Consider the following 22543-nt stretch of genomic DNA (forward strand, 5'->3'; position numbering starts at 1 on the left):
AATGAATTGGGCATTACAATGAAGGAAAATTACACATTAACATTGTGCATATTAAATCACCTTGTGTCTAGCTCTTGGCCATCCATCTTTTTTTTTTTTTTTGAGTGGTCAAACAGAATGGAAAAGTTTTTAGCATTGGATGAACATGGTCCTAAAGGCATACTATGACACCAAGGTGAACTCATATTAAAGAGAACTGTAAAACCTTAAAGAGAACCTGTCCATAGATCCTTATTTTTTCACTTCCTTTAAACAGGGTAACAATGCTGTATTTTTCAGTCAAATTGCACAGCAGTGTTGTCATCCTATAGCCTTGGTAGCTTTACCTATATATAGGTGATTTTAAATGGAAGTCAACGCTCTTCCCTCCCAACAAATTTCTAGCTCCCACAGTTTGTACCCTCAACAGTTCTCTTCTGATAAGCCCTGTTCTGTGGTTGGTCTATTTTTTTCATGTTAAGGTCAACTGGCAGGTTGTAATGACAAGCATAATAGTTTGCAAATCAGGCTGAGTTACCTATTAGCTCCATCTGCATCGTCAGGTTAGAAGTGAAAGCAATAGTCATGTCTAATGCAGAGATGGGCCAGATAATTGAGCATGCCAGGAGTGCTGATTGTTTGCCCCTAGTCATGTCCGTAACTTTGCAGACATCTGAGCAAGGTGTTGCATGTATTGGGGGGTCACTCCCAATGCTGGAAGGGGCTGTGGAGTAGTGGCTACCGGTGGGGTCTGTTGGTCATCTTGGACAAGCCCCACCCTTAACAGTTATACAGTTTCTACGCACTATCCAAACAACATCTCCTAAACATTCTTTACCTCCCACGCAGTCATTCAAACTTTTAAAATTTCACACTGTCTCTGCTTTCTGTACCTAGGAATTAAAAAAAAAATCATACCTGCAAACATTAGTTATATCAGCACCAGAATACCCCTCAATTTTCTCAGCAATGACATCCAAGTCCACTCCAGAATCCAACTCAACTTCTCGTAAATTTATCTTCAGCAATTCAGCTCTTCCAGCAGCTGTAAGAAAAAGGGAATTTTGTTTTTTTTGTTTTGGATAAAATATGGTAGAGATAATTTAGGTTTCCTACAATAAAACCAGAACTTTACAATATTCCATTTGTTCATTCTAATCTAAAAAGACTAGGCACAAACTCTCCAAAATATTATCCAAACAAAAGAAAAGAACTTTATCTTCAAGAGCTACAATATCCAATGATAAAACAAAAGCATTAAAGCGTAACTCCACTTTTGTTAAAAAAAAAAAAAAAAAACATTCCCCCCTGGGTGATCTATGTACATTACAAGGATCATAACAAACTTTGTTGCAGATTCCTACCTTCTGTTATTCTGAAGAAATCCCTGTTTGTTCCTCTGTGCTGAGTGGGTCTAATGGGAGTGGTTTCATAATTATTAATCAGCTGTGGCACCTGCAGGGCACTAATGAGGAAAGCTGCTGGGCCTGCATCCCTTTAGACGTGTACCTATTGGGAGTATCTCACCAAAAATAACATTTATGTTGCAGGGGGTGCCTGAAATCTGACTTGTATCTTAGTGTAGACTTCTGGGAAAATTGGTGAGCCAATCACAAAAGCAGGAAATTATGTTTCTGGGGTGTGGTCAGCATGCATTCTGTGTACAGAACAACTTCAGGTGGCCATATTGCATTGCATTTCCAGAAAATTACAGCAGGTGCAGATTGAAACAGAAAGGTCATTTTTAATAACCTTAAATACAATATGACTGGTGTCGCAATTGAATACACTATATTTTTTTTCTTTATTTGCTATCCCCCCCCCCCCCCCGAAAGTGGAGTTACCCTTTAAATACAAAGACCTATACGCACAGTAGACAATTGTCATATAACACCTGTGATACAACAGTAGTGAATGACAATTAGGCTGCCCATTGGACAGATCATATACTCTAGGGATACCAGTTTAGGTGAGAGACAAAAGTTAGGTTTTAGCCAGAAGCCTATCTTGATGTAGAGATTAAAGCAGAAAAAAATATTCTTGTGTAAGGTGAGGATTTTTCAATAACTGATATAGAATAACTTCAGTTTTTCTGATTTCCCCTAAACATTAATTTCCATCTTTCTATTGGCTAACTATTTTCAAATAATCCACTTGCCAACTGTTGCCAAAAAAAATATCAAAATGGAGGGCAACTGATTAGTCACCAGTATTGCCTGTAGCCTCTGTGCAGGCGATCTTTTCCCCAGAACCTACTTATCATGACTTTACCATTTTCCTGTGTGGAAGCGACTAGCTTGGTAGGAGTGGGCTTTGCTTCCTCATGTCAAGCCCGCCTCTGAGGAGGGCCTCAGAAGAACAGTAACCAGCACAACAGTGACATTGCCAACTAGCACAACAGTTTGATTCTTGTGAGATAAGCAGTCATTGCACTGCGTTAGCAATGGACTTAATTTATAAAAATAATGAAAGAAAAGGGTCTGTGTTACTTAACACACAGGATTAGATTTCTACCTTTATTTTTCAACAGTGGGTTAAAACTGGGATGTATTCACCATACGAATTTGGGCTTGTGCCTAGGGCTGTGCCAAAGTCTTCTTTTTCTCTAATAATTATGCAACCTGAGTTACTGGGAATATCTGTGAAAGAAGGCGTCATTATGACAGTATGAACCCTAAATATGTCATGGAAAACTGAAAAATACATAGAGATTGACTATGGCCCTGGACCTGTATAGCACCCTGTGGCTCGCTACACTTGTTGAAACAACATGCCAAGGAGAGCAGCTAACGCAGGATCCAGTGCCCAAAGCAAACATTACAGGCTAGCCCAACTACAATGGGGTCTGGGTACGGTTCTCAAGGTAAACACTGAGGGTTACCAACATGTAAACTGCTAGGTCCCCAAGGGCAACAGGCAGTCAATCCTTTATGGAAGCACTTGAAGAAAAAGGAAATAGTTTAAAATAAGAAAAAACCCCAAAAGCAGGTCTATCACCTATGGACACTTGCAAAAAAAGAAAACAGAGTCTTTATGGAGTGGGTGAGGTTATTTGAGAGTGCACCTGGGGCAGCCCTAGCAAATTTCTTCATCAGTGTCCAATTACCTGAAGGTACGATGCATATAACCCATATGTACCCTGTACATTTAACATAATCTGTTATTGCTAGAAGAGGCTTTATGTTTCTTCTGACAAAAAATAGGTTGTTCCCATTCACCATGAAATTGGATTTTTGACTTACTGTAAAATCTATTTCTCTGATGTTCATTGACAGACACAGCCCCTGTCATTCTTGACCATTGGGTTATGCAGCCCCCTACAGAAGTAGGACACTAGGCAGAAAAAAACTTCAGGGTACACCCATGGGCAGTCCCAGGGGGTATACTCCCTCTCCCTGCTATAGTCACTCAGTTTTTGTTACAAGCAGTATAAGGAGAATTATAACTCCACAGAGGAGTGAGTGCTGTGTCCATCAATGAACATCAGAGAATTGGATTTTACGGTAAGTCAAAAATCCCATTTTCTCTTTCGTTCATTAATGGACACAACTCCTGTTATTCTTGACCATTAGGATGCCCCAAAGCAGTATTAAATATGAGGGGTGGGAAACAACAAAAAATTCCCAAGGTTAAACATTAGCCAACCAGGCAACAGGGGCTCAACCATTTGGAACCCACCTGAAGAAAATAATACACCCTCAAGGAGGATCAGGTCCTCTTAAACACCAGCCTGCAAAACCTTGCGGCCAAAGGAAGCATCCACAGATGCCAACACATCCACTTTGTAAAAGTGTGCACCTACAACCAGGTGGCCGCCTTGCAAACCTGCGTCACTTGAAGATGGAAGGCCCAGGAGGCACTAAGAGCCCTAGTAGAGTGTGCCTTGACAGGGAAAGGACGAACCTGACCCATGATGGAATAGGTCTGAACCACCATCTGTCTGATCCATCTGGAAATGGTCGAAGGGAAGCGGATAACCCCTTGCGAGGTCCATCCGTGAGCACAAATAGAGAGTCTGACTTCCTGAAAGACTCCATAACTGCCAGTTACACCCTAGTTGCTCGGACCACATCCAAGGCATGCAAGGCAATTTCCTTCAGATGTTTAGGCCTGGGACACAGGGAAGGCAACGCAATGTCTTCATTCAAATGAAAGTCAGAGACTGAGTGACTATAGCAGGGAGAAGAAGTATACCCCCTGGAACTGCCCATGGGTGTAGCTAGAAGTTTTTTTCTGCCTAGTGTCCTACTCCTGTAGGGGGGCAGCATAACCCAATAGTTAAGAATGACAGGAGCTGTGTCCATCAATGAATGAAAGAGAAAATTATTTTTTTTGAGTCCACTGAAGGACAAAGTCATCAATGTGTGGTTACTCTGGTGCCTATAGGAGGATTGGACATTGGCAAAAAAATAAATTGAAAGCCATCTTACTACCAGCATGCCTCAATTTGTAGCAAGCAGTACCAAGAACATGATCATAAGCACTGTGCCCTCAATGGATTCCAAAAAAGGATTTTGAGGTGGGTATTTTCTCCCCCTTTGAAAGCCACAAGAAGTCATTAAAGGCTAAACTTTTTTAAAAAAGAAAAAAAATAATATATGCTCATTTGTTTCCAGGTAAAAAAAAGCCATGGTGGAAGATGGGACTTGTAGTTCATTTGTTCACAGAGGAATATGGATACATTGCACATTATGGCAGGAGCTTCAGAATCCTGCAGCAGACTGAGTTTCGCTTTAACGCAAAATGTTCATAATGCATACAGAATTCTTTTATACGAAGTCTCGATTAGGTCATTTTAGATATGAAGCAAACACTAACTAAATGTTAATGACTGCTGACTAAGTTAATTAATTTGCTGCCAATGAAGCAGAAAAATACTCAAAGTCAGAGGGAATGGTGTAAGCAGTTTTACAAGCAGATATAAATATATCTTAATTCACAAAAATACATAATTAGAGAGCTTCATAAACTCACAGAGCCTCTGGCTCAATTGATAAGGACCAACATTAATATTTAGGGCCTTGTACTGGCAAGATAAATACCAAATGATATGTTCCTTTGCAAGACCAATTCCATCATCTCGCCATCAGTGTTAATTTTGACATCAAATTTCGATTTAATTTTAGTCATAGTCATAGTCTTTTGACTAAAATGGCGTTTTAGTTTTAGTCGTATTTTAGTCTACTATAATGTACATTTTAGTCGACTAAAAACGAATGGGTTTATTTAAATTGTAATGCGTTATTTAAGCATTTCTCAACTCATTATATACTCCCGGAGTAAAAATCGAACAACATATTATTTATGGTATGAAGGTTTGAACATGCACAACAGGCAGATTGAGCCATCGTAATATATAATCAGTGTTCATTTTGACGTCAATGAAAATATTTTCGTCGGCAAAATTAACACTGCTTACCACTCCACTTCATACTTAAAGTCCTGTATCAATCCAACTCTGTGCTCATCTGCAGGACTTCTCTCCTCTCTCTGCTCTCTCATAGACTTGGCTGAGAGCAGCAGGAGCCATTGGCCTCTAATGCTGTCAGTCAAACAAAGTGAGGAGGAAGCGAGGGGTGGGGCCGAGCTATGCTGTGTGTGTCTATGGACACACAGAGTCTGTTTTAGAAGCGAGCCTGCACGTGTGCCACCACAGGAAGCAGCTTCCTATAATGGCACACAAAGAAGAAAAGCCTAGAGCACCCACAGGGGACCCCAGAAGAGGAGGTTCGGGACTGATGTGTGTAATACCACTGCACAAAGAAGGGAAGTATAATGTGTTTTTTTAATTTAAGGGAAAAAAAATAAACTTTACAATCACTTTTACCGTTTCTGAGTGCTCGCAATATACTGTAGGTTCCCTCGAACATTCCAGAATTCTACAAGCCCAAGTTAGATGATTTATTTGGAAGCAGGGATGACTCGGAACATCTACTCACATCCCACACCTTGGAAGACTAAATTGCACAAATCAGCCAACTAAAAAAGTGCCATACCACAACTGAAACCCCCCTTTAGAGGAGTATAAAGGCAATGGAAATTGAACCTATTTTATGGCTTCTCCCAAAACAAATCATTTTACAGTCCATTCCAAAAGAGTTTGGGACTCCAATAAATACTCCAGCAACCTCTCATCGACATAACATATCTTTCAGATGATAGCTTCAATCTAATATTACATTACTAGGAAAATTATACTCTGTGGATGCAATAAAACCCTTTAAAATTTTTCAGGAAAAATACAAGCTCCCTGCCTTCGAACTCTTCCTATACATTCAGAATATAAATTTCATCCTAAACACTGTTAAATCACAGCAACCGAAGGACTTTTATACACAATTTGAGCTCAAATATTGGGATGATCCCCCAGGCCTAAACTCCCTACTCCTGAAATCTCCTTTCCAAGTCACCCCAAGCATATGTTACAAAATTGCATGCAAATTTAGGTTCCCCTTTTAGCAATAAAACATGGGCACAGATGTGGTCTACCATCAAGTCCTGCTACCCAAATGTTCCCGGTTTTGGAACAAACTTCAAAATCATCTGATGGTACTTAGTGCCAGAAAGAATAGCAGATAGTAATCCCAAGAGTTCCTAAAGCAGTAATAAACCCCAAATCAAACATTTATTTTATTGCAGCTTTCTAATCCCAAGATGTGGTGGCCGCATTTCTTTTTTTTAGGCTATTTCCCCTCTGTTTTCTACTAGTAACTTGGCCAGTAATGCACCACCTGTATTAGAGTGCCTACACTCTGGATGAAGGATTGACAGAGACACGTTTGGACAGCAGCATTGTTAATCTTGGAGGGGGGGGGGGTGTTAGATGTACTAGCAGATTTAAATACATTAACAAAGTGAAGCTAAGCTCCAGCTAACACTTTTGAAGGAGATACAGCAAAAGTTATTTTCCTTTTAGGATAAAGGTTTTACATAAATAAATAAAAGCAGAACATTGTAAGACCTCTGTAAGTAGTAAATTGTTTGTATAGTCAGATCACCAGTTGAAAAAAAAAAAAGGAAAGAAAGCTTTAAAAAAAGAAATGGTAAGCTTCAGTATAATAAATGTTTGTTTTTGGATTTAATAACACTTTAAGCCCTCCATTGGCATTGGATTGCTGAGTGTGCTCCAGCTGGACAGATTTGCCTGCATTTTCTGTCCCAAGTGATACTCTATGTATCAGTATGAGACAAAGTGCCACCAGGACAAGAAGCAAGAGAATCTACCAATGTGGATGCACAAAGAAATAATAACCTAAGAGGTTCTAAAATGTACCCACTCATTCAAGAACAAAAAATGTTTTGGCTGGAGTTGGGCTTTAAGTCTTGATCGAACCTGAACTACCATTGGTATTTTGGTACCTTTCATAACCCATTAAGGATATAGATGATATAGCAGGAATGATTAAAAATGATTTACTGCTTTATCTGTCCTCACCTGTAGGTAAGGCTATGTATATCCTTTTCTCTAATCTCCTTCGTAAAGCCTCATCAATGTCCCATGGGAAATTGGTAGCAGCCAGAACCATCACCATTTTCGATGGATCATCATTTTCCAGGGCACCTCCAACACCTAGTGTAATAAAGAAAATGACATTAGTAGAAGTAAACAACAAGAACAAACTAGTATAAAAAAAAAAAATATGCAGCATGATTTCACTGGCAAACAAACTTCCCCTCAATGCTTTTAAGGATTTTGAAATTCTGTCATCTCATCACAGAAACTCACAAGATTGTTCTGGTAGTTCAAGGAGGTATATATTTATAAAGCAGAATGACTCCCGCAATCTTTCAGATGGTATCTGTGTACATAGTGACTGGAGATTGGACCTTGAAGGCTGAACATAAAATAACTAGCGCTTTGCAGAGGAAAATGGGCTACATATAAAACTGTATCCACTGCCCTCAGACTGTAATTATTACATTTTTCTTTGTTTAGCTGTGCCCATAGAAGCATTTAGCTAGTTCCACACACAGCAGTTCCACTGGTATATCTGCTGCTTTTATGATTTTTTTTTCTGGTTCAGCTATAGATGTGTTCTGTCCTCTCCTGATCTTCTTGATAATTAGAAGATATAGGCTTTAAATTCTGCAGAATACAATGTGTTATACTCTAATGCTGGGCATACAATAGGCAATTGCATCCTGACCGCTTCGTCTGCAAGCATTTTGAATATTTATCAGCGCAAAATCTCAAGTTAGACTTATTGGTAACTTGTTTTCCAGTAGTCTTTCAGGACAGCACCTGAGAAAACGTAGCTCCTCCCACCAGAAACAGGAAACACTTCACCACCAAAGTTTAAAAGGAGGCTTCTCCCTACACATCCTCAGTTGTGAAAAAAATTGGTGATAACCAAACCGAACTGCGCAAATGGGTGTTCACACACAAATAAATTACAGTGTACTAGAACTTTCTATTAGTCGTGAATACATGAATAAATAGATAAATATGTGAATAAATAATTCTGTATAAATATGTGAGAATGCCTTCCACACTGCGAGCAGCAAACAACCAACGTGTTAACATGATGAATGTGAAATTTAAAAGTATATATTGCGCTCAACAATAATTATTCACAAAAAGTGCATTGGTGCAAATAAATAAATAATTAAAAAAAAACAGTCAATTTGTGCTTAAAACCATCAATGGTGATTGAAAACCACAACAATTGAAAAAAGCACGGGCTTATCATAAATAAATAAATAAATAAATAAAGTCCTTTGGTGCTTAAAATATCAAGGTGATTAAATGGTTAACCGCAGCAGTGATTAAAAGCACAGACTTGATAGAAGTGGTGTCTAAAACCTTCACCTCCACACCTTCACCCAGTGCTCTTAATAGATACTCCTTGCAATAAGCATTGGTTTCCACAAAGAATCCCGACCATCCACATAACATTTCCTCTCACCAGCAAGGATGTATGACCAGATGTTAATGGAACTCCAAATTAAAGGACATATAGGGGCAATAAAAAGAAGGCTCTCATTGTGCAGTATAATCAGTGCAATCAGCATTTTATTGATACAAGTTGCATTTACTACATTTCGTATGTTATTCTGCCTTAATACAATAAAAATTCTTGGTTTGTTGGAGTGTAGAACGCCGATCCACGCTTGCGTTGCACCAACCCGGAAGTCTACGGTCTCACGTGTGTAGGGAACATCTAAAATTTTATGCACAGGACCAATTTGTTCAGTGATCTCAAATTGAGAATTATGCAAAAAATGTTCCCGAAGATTTTTCCATAGGCAGTAGAGAACCCCTGCTGTTGTTCTTCTGGCAGTACCGGTATAGCAACTCTCAGCAGAATAAGTTCTGGATCAGGGAACTGGCCAGAGATTTGATCGTATTCTTTGGAATATTTGTTACTAAACATCTTCTTGGGGGGGGGGGGGGGGGCTCCTCCGAATTCTAGGACATAACTTTGGTAGACCATATCCAAAATTAACCGACTTAAAGTAGTGATGGTCTTCCATAGCAGAAGAAACCCCTGCAGTCATTAGGACTTCTCGAACTGTGCAGGTGGATGGAAAGGGACTTTTTTTTTTTTTTTTTGTTTAAAAGGTCTAAGTTTTCCTTTTTCTGTTTTTTGAGTTATTTGAGGACAACAATTGTCTAGATGGCTGTGCTTTCTTCCTATTAACAAGGAAAAAAGTATTTTAGAAGTGGAGTCCCTAGCCTGCTCCCAGTTCCTAGGTGTTCTAGGTGGGGAAAAGCCTCCTTTTAAACATTGGTGGTGAAGTGTTTCCTGTCTCTGGAGGGAGGATATACGATCTCTCAAGTGCAGTCCTAAAAGATGTTTTGGGAAAATTTCACTCAATTAATATTTTTTGCATTAACCAGCAGAATACTTTAACTGTATATAAAATAATTTTTTGCTTTAGATAGACAGGGAATTTTTTTTTTTGCTGTCTATGCCCTTTATAGGGGGATTCATTCAATGTGTCCTGATGACCACTATTACCACAACTGAAAGTAAGAGAAATTCCAAACTTTCAAGTTGTTGCCAGCTTGGACCAATCTAACTGTATATACCATACCTGGGTGATGCCCCTGGAAATCACTGAAATAAACATCACTACCTCAGTGATCTCCACTTGTTCAGGGTATGGTGCTACGTGGCTGGCCCGATGCATTGTAAAAATGGGAGGTCGGCCACTCAGCAGTAGTCTCTGATTGAATGAGATGGAGGGCGTGACATAACCCCCAACCTCTACCCTTCATCCAATTGGAGAACACTTTATATTTATTCAGAAAAAGCAAAGCATTCTCACTCATGCCAAGCAGCCGACCTCTTGTATTCACAATGTATCCAGTGGTGAAGATTTGTTAACTGTTATATTTTGAGATTTAATATATCTCAGATATACTTTGGGTTAATAAATGTTCTTTGATCATGAGTGAAAGCTTTAACACAACAAAAATGTATTGGTAAATAGCAAGGGGGGCTAAACTAATACACAGCAATCTATCTATACTACAGAAAAGGGGGAAAAAAATCATAGGTTAAATAAACGAATACAGAGAATAATATTCAAAACATTAAGATACAAACAGCAAGACAGACAACACATAGAATAAGCATTTAGATATAAGTGCCAGAGGTATTTTCCATAATTACCATGCACACGAGGGCCTCTTCTAGTCTGGTGTTTCAGAGCGTTCTCTCTTCCAAGAGTTAAGCTAATATAAACCTATCTCTCATAGACTTGCATAGGGCCATCCTGATCAGAGGAGCTATCTTACCCCTCTCCTCCCTACAGGCGTATCTCATCCAGGATTGGACAATTTCCCCATCCCCTAGGTTTAGCATAACTCAGCCCCTAGCTAGCACCTCCTCTCGGGGGGGGGGGGGATAATAAGGTTAGGTCATATCCTGAGAAAATTGTCCATTCCTGCATAGATGGCCACTTTCACCGCATACCTAAAGAGAGCGTCTTTGAAGTAGAGGCAGAGATAATGAAGGAAGTGAAATGGCCTGGTCTAATCTGCCCCGTAAAATCTGCGAAACTGAACTTAATTAAGGTGTTGTCTTTTCTCGCATACAAGTTTACCATGGGTAAATAGCAGAACATCTTTAGGGACACACATTTGTTTAGCCCAACCTAACATTCCTGCACTTCAAAAGGAATTGGTAAATCAATTAATTTCTTATACTAAAGCCTGAAAACTGTGTTCACACAAATATCTCATACCACTAAGTCTATATATACATATCTATTTACAGTTGCTAATGGAGATTACACATAAACTCCTCATAGGGCAACAGATTGGATGGCAGCAAGTGAGTGCTTTGATTTTTTGCAGTGCTGTGCTGTTATACCATGTTGTCAGAGTCTTTTATGTACTGTGGGCTTATTTGAAACAAGGAAAAATAGGAATTTTGAAGTACCTGTAGAATGTCATATCTCTGAGTAAGAAATCGATTCATAGACCATGGGTTACATGCCACTACCTTCATGTAAATTGACACTGGTAAAAGCTTAGCTGGGTCTGCCACCCAGTGTACCCAATATAACCGCTGTCTACTTCATGACGCTCTAGTATTTTTAGCAAGCAATGAAGAGATCACAGAAAAAAAGAGGGGAGGGACCTGCTTCCTTTACTTTACTCCAAGACATAGAATATACTAGTACGTCAAAATTATTATCATTATCATACTATGCACGAAACCGGAATCGATTCATAGACCATGGGAAGTCCCCAAGCAATATATAGGGGGCTGAGCAAGAAATCAGCTACACAGCAGCCCCACAGGAAAAAAAAAATAGCAGCAGAAGCACCTTGCAGCCAGAGCAAGCGATGGCCCAAACAGCCACTTTGCAAAAAAATTGTTTGGGAGAAAGGTTAATAGAATTTTAGGTGGAGGCTCTGTGTTTAGCGCACTTGATTTATTTTTTCTACACATTAATCCACAAATAGCAGAAGAAAGTAAGTAAGCCAAATCTTACTGGATGTAATAGAGAACAGGAGCAGCCAGAGCCAACTCATGCATACCAGTGCATTGGAACCAGGGCCGCTGATAGAAATCATGGGGCCCCGTACAGCCTACCTGACGGGGCCCCCTTTAGCCCCACCCTCAACTCCGCCCCTGGTCCCGCCCCAGACCCTGCCTTATATGTGCTGCTTTTACTAACAGAACAGTCTGTTTTTTCTCCTTGCTTTGCAGTGAGACTAAATAGCCAGATTGCTGATCTGTGTACAAAGCATACAGCAAAGTCAGTATAACTAGCAGAAGATGGAGATATATAGGCTCACAACATGCACTGCTCTTTTACGTTTGGAAAATTGTTACTGCCATCAGAACCTTATCACACAGGTATTTTGTTACATGACAGGGTCTCTTAAAGAAATACAGTGATTATAAAAATTTGTAATCAGCCATTGCTGACCATTGCTTTTGAAAATGCTAGCTGCTTTACTGGCACATGATGCAGTGGCTTCAATACATTCTGCAATTTTAGCTAAAATTAGCAAAACTAATTTAGGTGGGTCTTATATTACAAAGCAAAGTATGCTTATTTATTTAGGGCCCCTTCTCCATGCTGCAGTACAATTAAAAATAAAAAACCTGTGGGGGAAAAAAAGTTAATAATTTACTTAGGAAACGTACTAAACCTGCAGCTTACATGTGCTCCATCCACAATATAGTGTGGCTCCCTCTGCTCACTGTAAGCTGTCTCTCCTTGCCACTGCTGCTGCCACCCGCCTCACATAAGCCTCTTGATCTCGGCTGCTGAGTGGGGACCTGAGTGGAGGAAGATCACTCCGCCAGGGTAGGCAATGGGCAGCCACAGTGGCAGGCATCCAGGACTTTAGCACAGCAGCCAGCAACATGCGGAGCAGGTGCGGGAATGCACATGCGCCCAAAATTGAAAAAAAAAAGTCCCTCAACTGCTCCGCCTCCACCATCCCATAATCAGAAAGGGGCCCTGGAATTGAATGTAGTATATAACACTCCCTAAGCTAGAAGGAGTGGAATGAGCGGGGGTGCATTTTGTCTGTGAGGCTGCCCGGGCCCTCCCTGCTAAGCTCATGTACTGGCTTATCAGTGGCCCTGCACTGAGAACCCTCAAGTGTTTTTCTAATGGGGTAATGTCTGTTGAGGACCATAGCATCAGGAAGTCCTGAACCTCTTGCAAGTCAGAACCCGGGATCCATAGGACCTTGAAGTGCCTAGCCCCGAACTGATCAACAATGGGGTCGGGCCCCAAAATCATGCCAATCAATAGCCCTGTCTATGAATGACTTGTAATGTCTCTATGGGTGGCCAGATGTAAATGCACTCATATCCATTTTTACATCATGCTAGCTTTGATCTATAACATTTAGGTCTGCAGACCCGGAGGAAGGAGGGTGTATGGACACAAGTCCATTTACATCCAAACCCCCATAGACCTACATGGAACATTCAATCAGATCCGCATGTAAAGCTGACAGGCGGACCTAATTGAAAAGCTTGGTTGAAAGGCTATTTAAGGGGAGCGGTGGTAGTGGGAGGTAAAAACATGGCTCAGCTGCATGTTCTTACTCCCCCCTTTCCCCTTCCAAACACAAGAGTGAACTAGCAACTCATGCTTATAATCATATTCATTATGATGATCACAGCACAGCATGTACTTTATGGCTCTGTGTCACATGGCTGCTGGGTGCTGACTTTGTTAAGGCTGCACTGTGTTACAATCAGTATGGCCATAAGTTAACAAAGTCTTCACCCAAAAGCCATATAACACAGAGCCAGAGCCATAAAGTACATGCTGTGCTGTGATCATCATAATGAATATGATTATAAGCACACAGTCAGGGAGTCAGAGCTGTACCTTCCTTCCATAGAAGTCTGCCAGTGTCACTGTGTACTGCTGAGCCCTCTCATCCATCTCTCATCAGTCACTTCCTCATTCCACAGCATGCACAAACGAATCACTCCGCCAGGGCGGCCGGAACTACATATTCATTCAGTGCAGCATAGACACAGTGCACAAGGTTAGTGTGCCTACGCCCCGAAAATGGAAATAAAGTCCCTCCTCTGCTATCACCTCCTGGGCCCCTCTGTTGACCTCATGGGGCCCAGGAAAATATATTTATACACCCTGTAATGAAATTGAAGTGGGGGATGGAATTTAAAGGATTTCTATTTATTTAGGCAGAAGTTAACTTTAAAGCTGCCCGGGCCCCTAGTGGAGCTCATGGAGCCCGGGCCCGGTACAGCAGGGCTGGTTGTACTGCCCTATCAGCGGCCCTGATTGGAACTCTCCCTGTGTGCCTTCTCTCTCAGAATGGTTTTCGCGCATCAACAAAGTAGCAGAAATGGAGGAGTTGATTCATATAGCTAAAGAATATCCAGCCAAATATAATTCAACATTTTCAAACAACAGATACATATCACCGCATAATGAATGCTCTCTGTCACTCACAGACCCATACCGACACTACAAATACATGACTGAGACACTCTTTAAAAAAAACAAAAAAAAAAACCATCTTCATTACCATTTTAAACAGATTAGACACTTTTATTCCTATGGAGCTCTGTCTTGAGCCTACCGTTGACATTGAATACCGCCTCCATGGCTAATGACACACTGGAGATACAGGAAAGGAAGCTGTAGAGTGGCTTTCTGTGAGATCTCACCAGCGTCTCTCATGCCCCCCCCCCCCCCGACTATATTCCCCTGGCTTTTGGCAAGGGTTTTCCATCCTCATTCCACTCCCTTTCTACATGATTCCTTTCTATCTAAATACCCTGCACGAGATTACAGGCTTTAAAAAACTGAATTTTTGTAAAATCTTACCATAAAATTCCTTTCTCTGAGTCCTCAGACAGTCGCCGCCCACTCATACAGTCTTCACCAATGGGTATTGACTTAATCTCCACAGGAGTAACTAGGCATAAGACTTGTTAAAAAACAAAGCATTTACATAGACACACCTATGGGGCTGTCCGACTGGTCCAATACCCCCCTGCAATCAGCCATCCCAACTCAGTTTGGTAGCAAGCAGTTAAGTCTATAAGAACCCCAAAAGAGGGGTGGGGGTGGCGACTGTCGGAGGACTCAGAGAAAGGAATTTTTACGGTAAAATTTTACAAAAATTCAGTTTTCTCTTACGTCCTCCGACAGTCGCCGCCCACTCATACAGTCTTCACCAATGGGATGTCCCAAAGCAGTGTAGACATGAGGGGTGGGAAACGCAACCGTCAGAAAGGCAACGCAGTACACACATCAGAGAAAGGAACCTTACATGAACAGAAAGGTAACCCTCTGGGAAACAAAAGCTCAACAGGAGAAACAACCCAGGAGAGCAAATAACCAAGGGGATAAACAACCCCAACAGCCAGGGACCCGCAAAAAAAACAGGGTCCCCTTACGGTACTGCCGCACAGAGAACTTTGCGGCCAAAGGAGGCATAAGCTGATGCCAGAACATCAATTTTGTAGAATTTTGAAAAGGTGTGCACTGACGACCAAGTCGCAGCCTTACACACCTGGGCCACCGAGGCCTGATGCCGGAAAGCCCATGACGCACTCACCGCTCTGGAAGAGTGCGCTTTGACAGGGAAGGGCGGTACCCGTTCCTTCAAAGAATAGGCCTGTACAATTGTCTGTCTGATCCATTTTGAAATGGTCGCCGCAGACGCAGCCATACCCTTCCGAGGTCCCTTAGGAAGGACAAAGAGAGAATCCGGTTTCCGAAAGGATTCAGTCAACGACAGGTAAACCCTGATCGCCCTGACAACATCCAAGGAATGCAAGTCAACCTCCTTAGGATGCTTAGGATTCGCACAGAGCGAAGGCAGGTAGGAGTCTGATAAGCACTATGTCACTAGCCAGAGAGGAACTTTTGGTTGCAAGGTGAAAAAGCATCACCAAATTTAAACATGTAAACGTTCTAAAAACATCACCTATAATGCCAGAGAGTGAGACAATAAAAAAAGGTAGGGAAAAATCCTAAGATTGTAAGGCTCCCCCACATGTGTGCCGTGCAAACCTCTTGTCCATCAAGACATGTAAAGCCAGGAACCAGTGTGTATAGAGGTAAAAGGGAAACCCTATCTTACCTGCTCAACGCAGCTGGGCCTGTTCATGTTGCAAGATACTCTCAGCATGATGGGCATACCCTAGAAGGACTCCTAGGGTCTGGGTGCCACATAAGAGTAGACCATAGCCCTGGACCTGTAAAGCTACCTGCAGCTAACTTCACTTCTTGCACCACTTGCTAAGGGGAGTGCTAAATGCACGATCCAGTTCCCAAAGTAACATTACAGGCCTGGGTACGGTTCTCAAGGTATAGACAAGGGTAACCAATCCGGAAACTGTTAGTAAGCCATTAATGCAATAAGCAGTCAGATTTTGATAGAAGGATCAGTAAAGCGAGGTAAACTAAATTTGGTGAAAATGGCAGGAAATTCTTCTCCAAAAGGAGAAGGCGTCCGTTTCCTAAGTACACTAGCAAAAAAACTGTAGCCTCATGAAGTGGGCGGGGGTTCTATGGGTATACAGAAGGGAGACCTAGCACAGCTTTTGCCAGTGTCCAATCAACTGAAGGTAGTGGCATGTAAATTACAGTCTATAAATCGATTAATGTGTCCTGTATTATATGTTAAAGATCCAGGTGCTACCTATAGCAACCCATTAGGTTTGAATTCATGTACACTACCAATTCTACACTGTAATAGGACAGCTTAGTTCTTCAGTGCTTAGCATTTAAGCCTTGTAGCACTGGGGTTCTCAGTTTGAATCTAGACCAGGACATTATCCATGTGGAGTTTGCATGTTATCCCTCTGCTTGTGTGGGTTTTCCCCTGGGTATTATAGTTTCCTCCTACACTCCAAAGACATGCCAGTAGGTTAATAGACACCTGTCCTAAATTGGTCCATGTATGTATACATGTGAGATAGAGACCTTAGATTGAGGGCAGGGACTGTTGTGAATGTACAGTATTGTAAATCACTATGTAAATTGATGATACCATATAAATACCTGTAATATACATACTGTATACTATATATATATATATATATATATATATATATATATATATATATATATATATATATATATATATATATTGATCTTATAATTGGTATGGTATTTTTGACAATTAAACAAAAATTGCCTTGGTTTCTCTGATGCAATTCAGCAATTGGTTTTAATGGAGTTAGATATATTTATTGATACATGTCACACAATGATAATCCATAAACAGACATGACTGTTAGGTACCATACCATCCATCTGAACGAGCAGCTCAGACTTGACTCTTCGGCTGGCCTCATGTTCATCAGATGTTCCTCTACGGCTGCAAATCGAGTCAATTTCATCAATGAAAATAGTAGTAGGTGCATAAAACCTTGCCTGTAGGAAGCAATATCTTTGTTACTGATAAAATATATAATAGTAAATCATAAATGTATAGGTGTGCATGTATAACAAAATCACATGAAGGAAAAACGGAATTTTTGTAAAATCTTACCTGTAAAATTCCTTTCTCTGAGTCCTCCGACAGTCGCCGCCTCTTCATATTCGTCACATATGGGGTATTAGACTTTGCTCCGAAGGAGTAGCTAGGCAACAGAATATGTTAACAATAAAGCTTTAACATATCCCACCCTCAAGGGGTGGTCCCCTCAGTCAATACCCTCCTACTTCCTGCAACCATATCTCAGTTTTAGTGGAATAGCAGTAGAGTATACAATCAAACCCCAAAAGAGGGGCGGGGGCGGCGACTGTCGGAGGACTCAGAGAAAGGAATTTTACAGGTAAGATTTTACAAAAATTCCGTTTTCTCTTACGTCCTCCGACAGTCGCCGCCTCTTCATATTCGTCACATATGGGGACGTCCCAAAGCAGTGCAAACATGAGGGGTGGGAAACGCATCCGCGCCGAAAGGCAACGCAGTCTCCACATCAAAGAAAGGAACCTTACCAAAGGAAGGAAACCAGCTGGGCAACAGCAAAAATAAGTGCTCAACAGGAGCAACAACCCAGGAAAAGACAAAAAAACCAGGGGATACAAAACTTATCCCAACAGCCAGGAGTCCCCAACAAGGGACCCTAGGGAACAGCCGCACTAAGAACCTTGCGGCCAAAGGAAGCATCCGCCGATGCCTGAACATCTACTTTGTAGAATTTTGTGAAAGTGTGCACGGTCGACCAAGTCGCCGCCTTACACACCTGGGCTACAGAAGCCCCATGACGACAGGCCCAGGACGTACTCAGAGATCTAGTAGAGTGCGCCTTCACAGGCACAGGGGGAACCTTCCCCTGCAAAGCATAGGCCTGTTCAATGGTCTGCCTGATCCATTTGGCGATGGTAGAGGCCGAAGCCGCCATGCCCTTCCGAGGACCCTCTGGAAGAACAAACAAGGAGTCCGTCTTTCGAAAAGACTCAGTCGATTTAAGGTAAACCCTTATCGCCCGAACAACATCCAGAGAATGTAATCTCACCTCCTTTGGATGTTTAGGCTTCGTGCACAACGAAGGCAAGACAATATCCTCATTAAGATGGAATTTCGAAACTCGTTTCGGCAGAAAAGAAGGATTAGGTCGCAAGACCACCTTATCCAAATGAATAACCAGGTACGGAGACTTGCAGGACAAAGCCGCCAGTTCCGACACTCTGCGAGCCGAAGTGATCGCCACCAAAAAGGCGACCTTTTTGGACAACATAGACAACGAGATCTCCCTGATCTGTTCAAAAGGAGCATGTTGTAACACAGAGAGAACGAGATTCAAGTCCCAAGGGGGCAGAGGATCCCGCCGCGGGGGAACCAGATGCCGCACACCCTGAACAAAGGTGCCAACCAAAGGGTTGGAAGCCACGGGACGTTGAAACAGAACGGCCAGAGCAGACACCTGACCCTTTATCGTAGCCAGCGCCAAACGCTGATCAACACCCGTTTGAAGGAAAGACAGCACACGGGACACCGAGTATGTGCGGGGTGAAAACCCCCTGGACTCACACCAGGCAAAATAGGCCTTCCAAGTACGGTAATAAACCTTCCCCGAGGAAGACTTCCTTGCGTTGATTAAAGTATGAACGACCTCCGGAGAGAGACCCCTCTCCTTCAGGACCTCGGTCTCAACAGCCAGGCCGTCAAAGCCAGCGACTGTAAAGCAGGATGGTATATCGGCCCTTGAGACAGTAGATCGTCTCGAAGAGGCAGACGCCACGGGGCGTCGACCGCCAGATTCACGAGGTCTGCGTACCAGGACCCGTGAGGCCAGTCCGGTGCCACAAGAATCACCGTGTTGCGTTCCGAGTGTAACCTGCGAAGGAACCTGGACAGCAACTGAATCGGTGGAAACGCGTACATCAGCCTGTACTGATGCCACGGGGCCACTAACGCGTCCGACGCGTCTGCCCGAGGGTCGCGCGTCCTTGCCACGAACCTCTTCACCTTGTTGTTGAGGCGAGACGCGAACAGGTCCACATCTGGAAGACCCCACTTCGCGCACAACGTCTGGAAGACAGCCGGATGGAGAGACCATTCCCCCTGATCCAGGGTCCGGCGACTCAGATAGTCCGCCTGCCAGTTCTCCACTCCCGGAATGTGAACCGCCGTTATCGCCGGGACATGAGTCTCGGCCCAAGACAGAATGTCGGCCACTTCTCGAGCCGCTCGGGCACTCCTGGTGCCCCCTTGGTGGTTGATGTAGGCCACCGCCGTGGCATTGTCCGTCTGCACCCGAACCGGGCAACCCTGCAGCCGGTCCGTCCAGCGATGAAGACAGAGCCTTATCGCACGCAATTCCAGAATGTTGATCGGAAGGGAAGACTCCCCCTCCGACCAAGTCCCCTGAGCGGACAGAACGCCCAGAACTCCACCCCAGCCCGACAGGCTGGCATCCGTGGTGATTACCGTCCACGAGATCGGACGAAACGACTTGCCCCCGGACACCAACAGGGACTGGAGCCACCACAGAAGGTTTTCCCTGGTGCGAAGACTCAACGAGATTTGAAGATCCAGAGATTGAGGTCGCCCGTCCCACCTGAACAGGATCTCAGCTTGGAGACCCCGCGTGTGAAACTGTGCGAAAGGAATCGCCTCGAAGGCCGAGACCATCAATCCCAGACATCTCATACACGTCCGCAGAGACGAGTTCGGAACGTCCCTGAGGGACCTGACTTCCTCCCGGAGAGTCCTGAGTTTGTCTTCCGGCAGGAAGACCTTCGCCTGCACCGAGTCCAGTATCATTCCCAGATAGGGGAGACGAACCGACGGACTCAGTGTCGACTTTGGAAAATTTATCGTCCAACCAAACTCCTGCAGAGTTTGCATTGTGACAGACAGGTCCTCCTCCAGACCCTGTCTGGTCGCAGACCGAACCAGAATGTCGTCCAGATACCCCAGGACAGAAACGCCCTGGGCCCTCAATAATGCCAGAACCGGTGCAAGCACCTTGGTGAAGACCCGCGGAGCCGAGGCGAGACCAAAGGGCAACGCCACGAACTGGTAGTGATCCTCCGCAATGGCAAATCGAAGGTACCGCTGATGACCCTCGAATATGGGGATGTGAAGGTACGCATCCTTCAAATCGATGGAGGCCATGAATTCCCCCGGAACCAGGGCAGCCACCACCGACCGCAGGGATTCCATGCGGAACTTGCGAACCCGCACAGAGCGGTTCAGAGCCTTCAAGTCCAGAATCGGACGAACCTTGCCCTCCTTTCTGGGCACGGTGAACAGATTGGAATAAAACCCCCGAAACCTGTCCCGATGAGGCACCGGAACCACCACTCCCTGAGCCCTCAGGTCCCGCACCGCCAGATGCAGGTCCCGCAGGCGCTCTGGAGACAGTTGAAGATTTGAGGGAAAAAATCTGCTCTCCGGCCGAGAGAGAAACTCGATCTTGTAACCAGATCGAACGATTTCCAGAACCCATCTGTCCCGCACACGGGCCAACCAGGGCTGAAGAAAACCAAGCAAGCGTCCCCCCACCCCAAAACTGGGTGAGGGCGCCCCTTCAGGCCGAACTGTTATGGGCTGCAGGTCCGGATTGGCCGGACTTCTGTTTCCCAGACCAGGGCTTCTTCTGAGAGCCTTGACCTTTGAACGGTTTGCCCTTGTAGTGCGGCCGAAAGGCACGAAAGGACCCCTGAGGGGGCCGAAAATTTGCATGCTTCTTCCCAGAAGCCCCCTTAGCCTTGGGGAAATGGGGCAAGAGAGTGCTCTTACCCCCGGTGATCCCCTTAATCAACACATCCAAGGACTCCCCAAAAAGGCGAGACCCATCATAGGGCAGATTGGCTAAGGTCTTACGTGAAGATTGGTCCACCGACCAACATTTTAACCAAACCAGGCGGCGAGACAACACCGCCACACTGTGCACACGTGCAGCCAACGGAATCAGGTCCAGGTCCGCATCACACAGATACATGACACCCTGGTGGATCTGATCCACCATATCCAGGGTCGCCGCCGAGGCCGAATCGGCCACTAGAACGCGCCTAAGCATCTGCGTCCAACTTGCGATCGCCTGGGCCGCCATGAGAGAAGCAAACAGAGCCTTAAGCATAGAACCCGTAACAGAATAAGTATGACGGGCAAGAGACTCCAGTCTCCTATCCGTGGCATCACGGAAAACAGGGGAACCCTCTGCAGGAATCGCAGTGGCTTTGTTCAAAACCGCAATTGCATGATCCACTGGTGGAGGCACACACCACCGTTCATCAGTGGCAGGCGAAAAAGGATAACGCAGCTTGAATTTACTTGGTACCGCAAAAGGTTTGCGCAGATCGCGCCATTGATCCTTAACAGCGCGCTGAAAATCATCATTGCAGGGAAAAACCTGCGGCGTCCTGCGTTTTCTCTGCGTCCCATAAGCCGCCAAGGCAGCGGGGGGACACACTTCGTCCTGCAAACGCAGCGTTTGCTTAATGGAAGCAATCAACTCATCCATGATTGCAAGCTCTTCAGGCGAGCCAGGGGGAGAATTATCGACCCCCTCAACTTCAGCCTCCACCTCAGACCCCACTAGATCAAGAGAGGAGCGGGACCCCGATAAGGAGGCCCCTGCCAGAACAGCCCCATCACCTTCACCCTCAGAATCAGAGGACAGAGCAACTCTGGGCCTTTTAGTAGATTGAGCAGCCACCAGCATTTGCACCTGAGCAGCAAGGCCAGCCACAATAGTGGCTAAATCCCCCCTGGGGGGGAAACAGCGGACCCCTGGCTTTCCACCAATACTGTAGGAAATTTGCCCTCCTGAGAATCCATTGCCCCTGTAATGCCAGACAACCAAGGGTTAACTGCCCCTTTTTAGCAAGCGCGGCAAGCGCAGCCCACCGCACCACACTCAAGCACAATGAGACCCCCACAGGGAATATGCAAACTGAACACAGGCAATGGATAGCAAGAACAGAAGGATAAAACCTGAGGAGACCCTCGCCGCTGCTGCTGCCTCGATCGCTGTTCCTGGAAAGAGGAAGTGATGCTGCCAGGGCGCTCTATGTAAGCCTATGGAGGCTACAAGAAAATGGCCGCCATGCATGTAAACCATGCGGCCGGAGCGGGCGCAGGCAAAATGGCGTCGTTTGGCGCCGAAAACGCCGCTCCACAGTGCAT

General features: G+C 44.1%; 1 protein-coding gene across 1 annotated transcript in view; it reads right to left on the reverse strand.

The window, feature by feature from the left end:
- The window catches only part of KATNAL1 (katanin catalytic subunit A1 like 1), a 153253-nt gene that overhangs the window by 4246 nt on the left and 126464 nt on the right, over positions 1–22543 (reverse strand). Inside the window, exons 7-9 of the mRNA XM_082247671.1 lie at positions 17205–17331; positions 7415–7549; positions 898–1024 (exon numbers count right to left, since the gene is read on the reverse strand). Of these exons, the coding sequence (XP_082103797.1) occupies positions 898–1024; positions 7415–7549; positions 17205–17331 (389 nt within the window). The remainder of the gene's footprint in view (positions 1–897; positions 1025–7414; positions 7550–17204; positions 17332–22543) is intronic.

This window comes from Pelophylax lessonae (genome assembly GCF_965119305.1).
Source record: "Pelophylax lessonae genome assembly, chromosome: 2".
Taxonomy (NCBI): domain Eukaryota; kingdom Metazoa; phylum Chordata; class Amphibia; order Anura; family Ranidae; genus Pelophylax; species Pelophylax lessonae.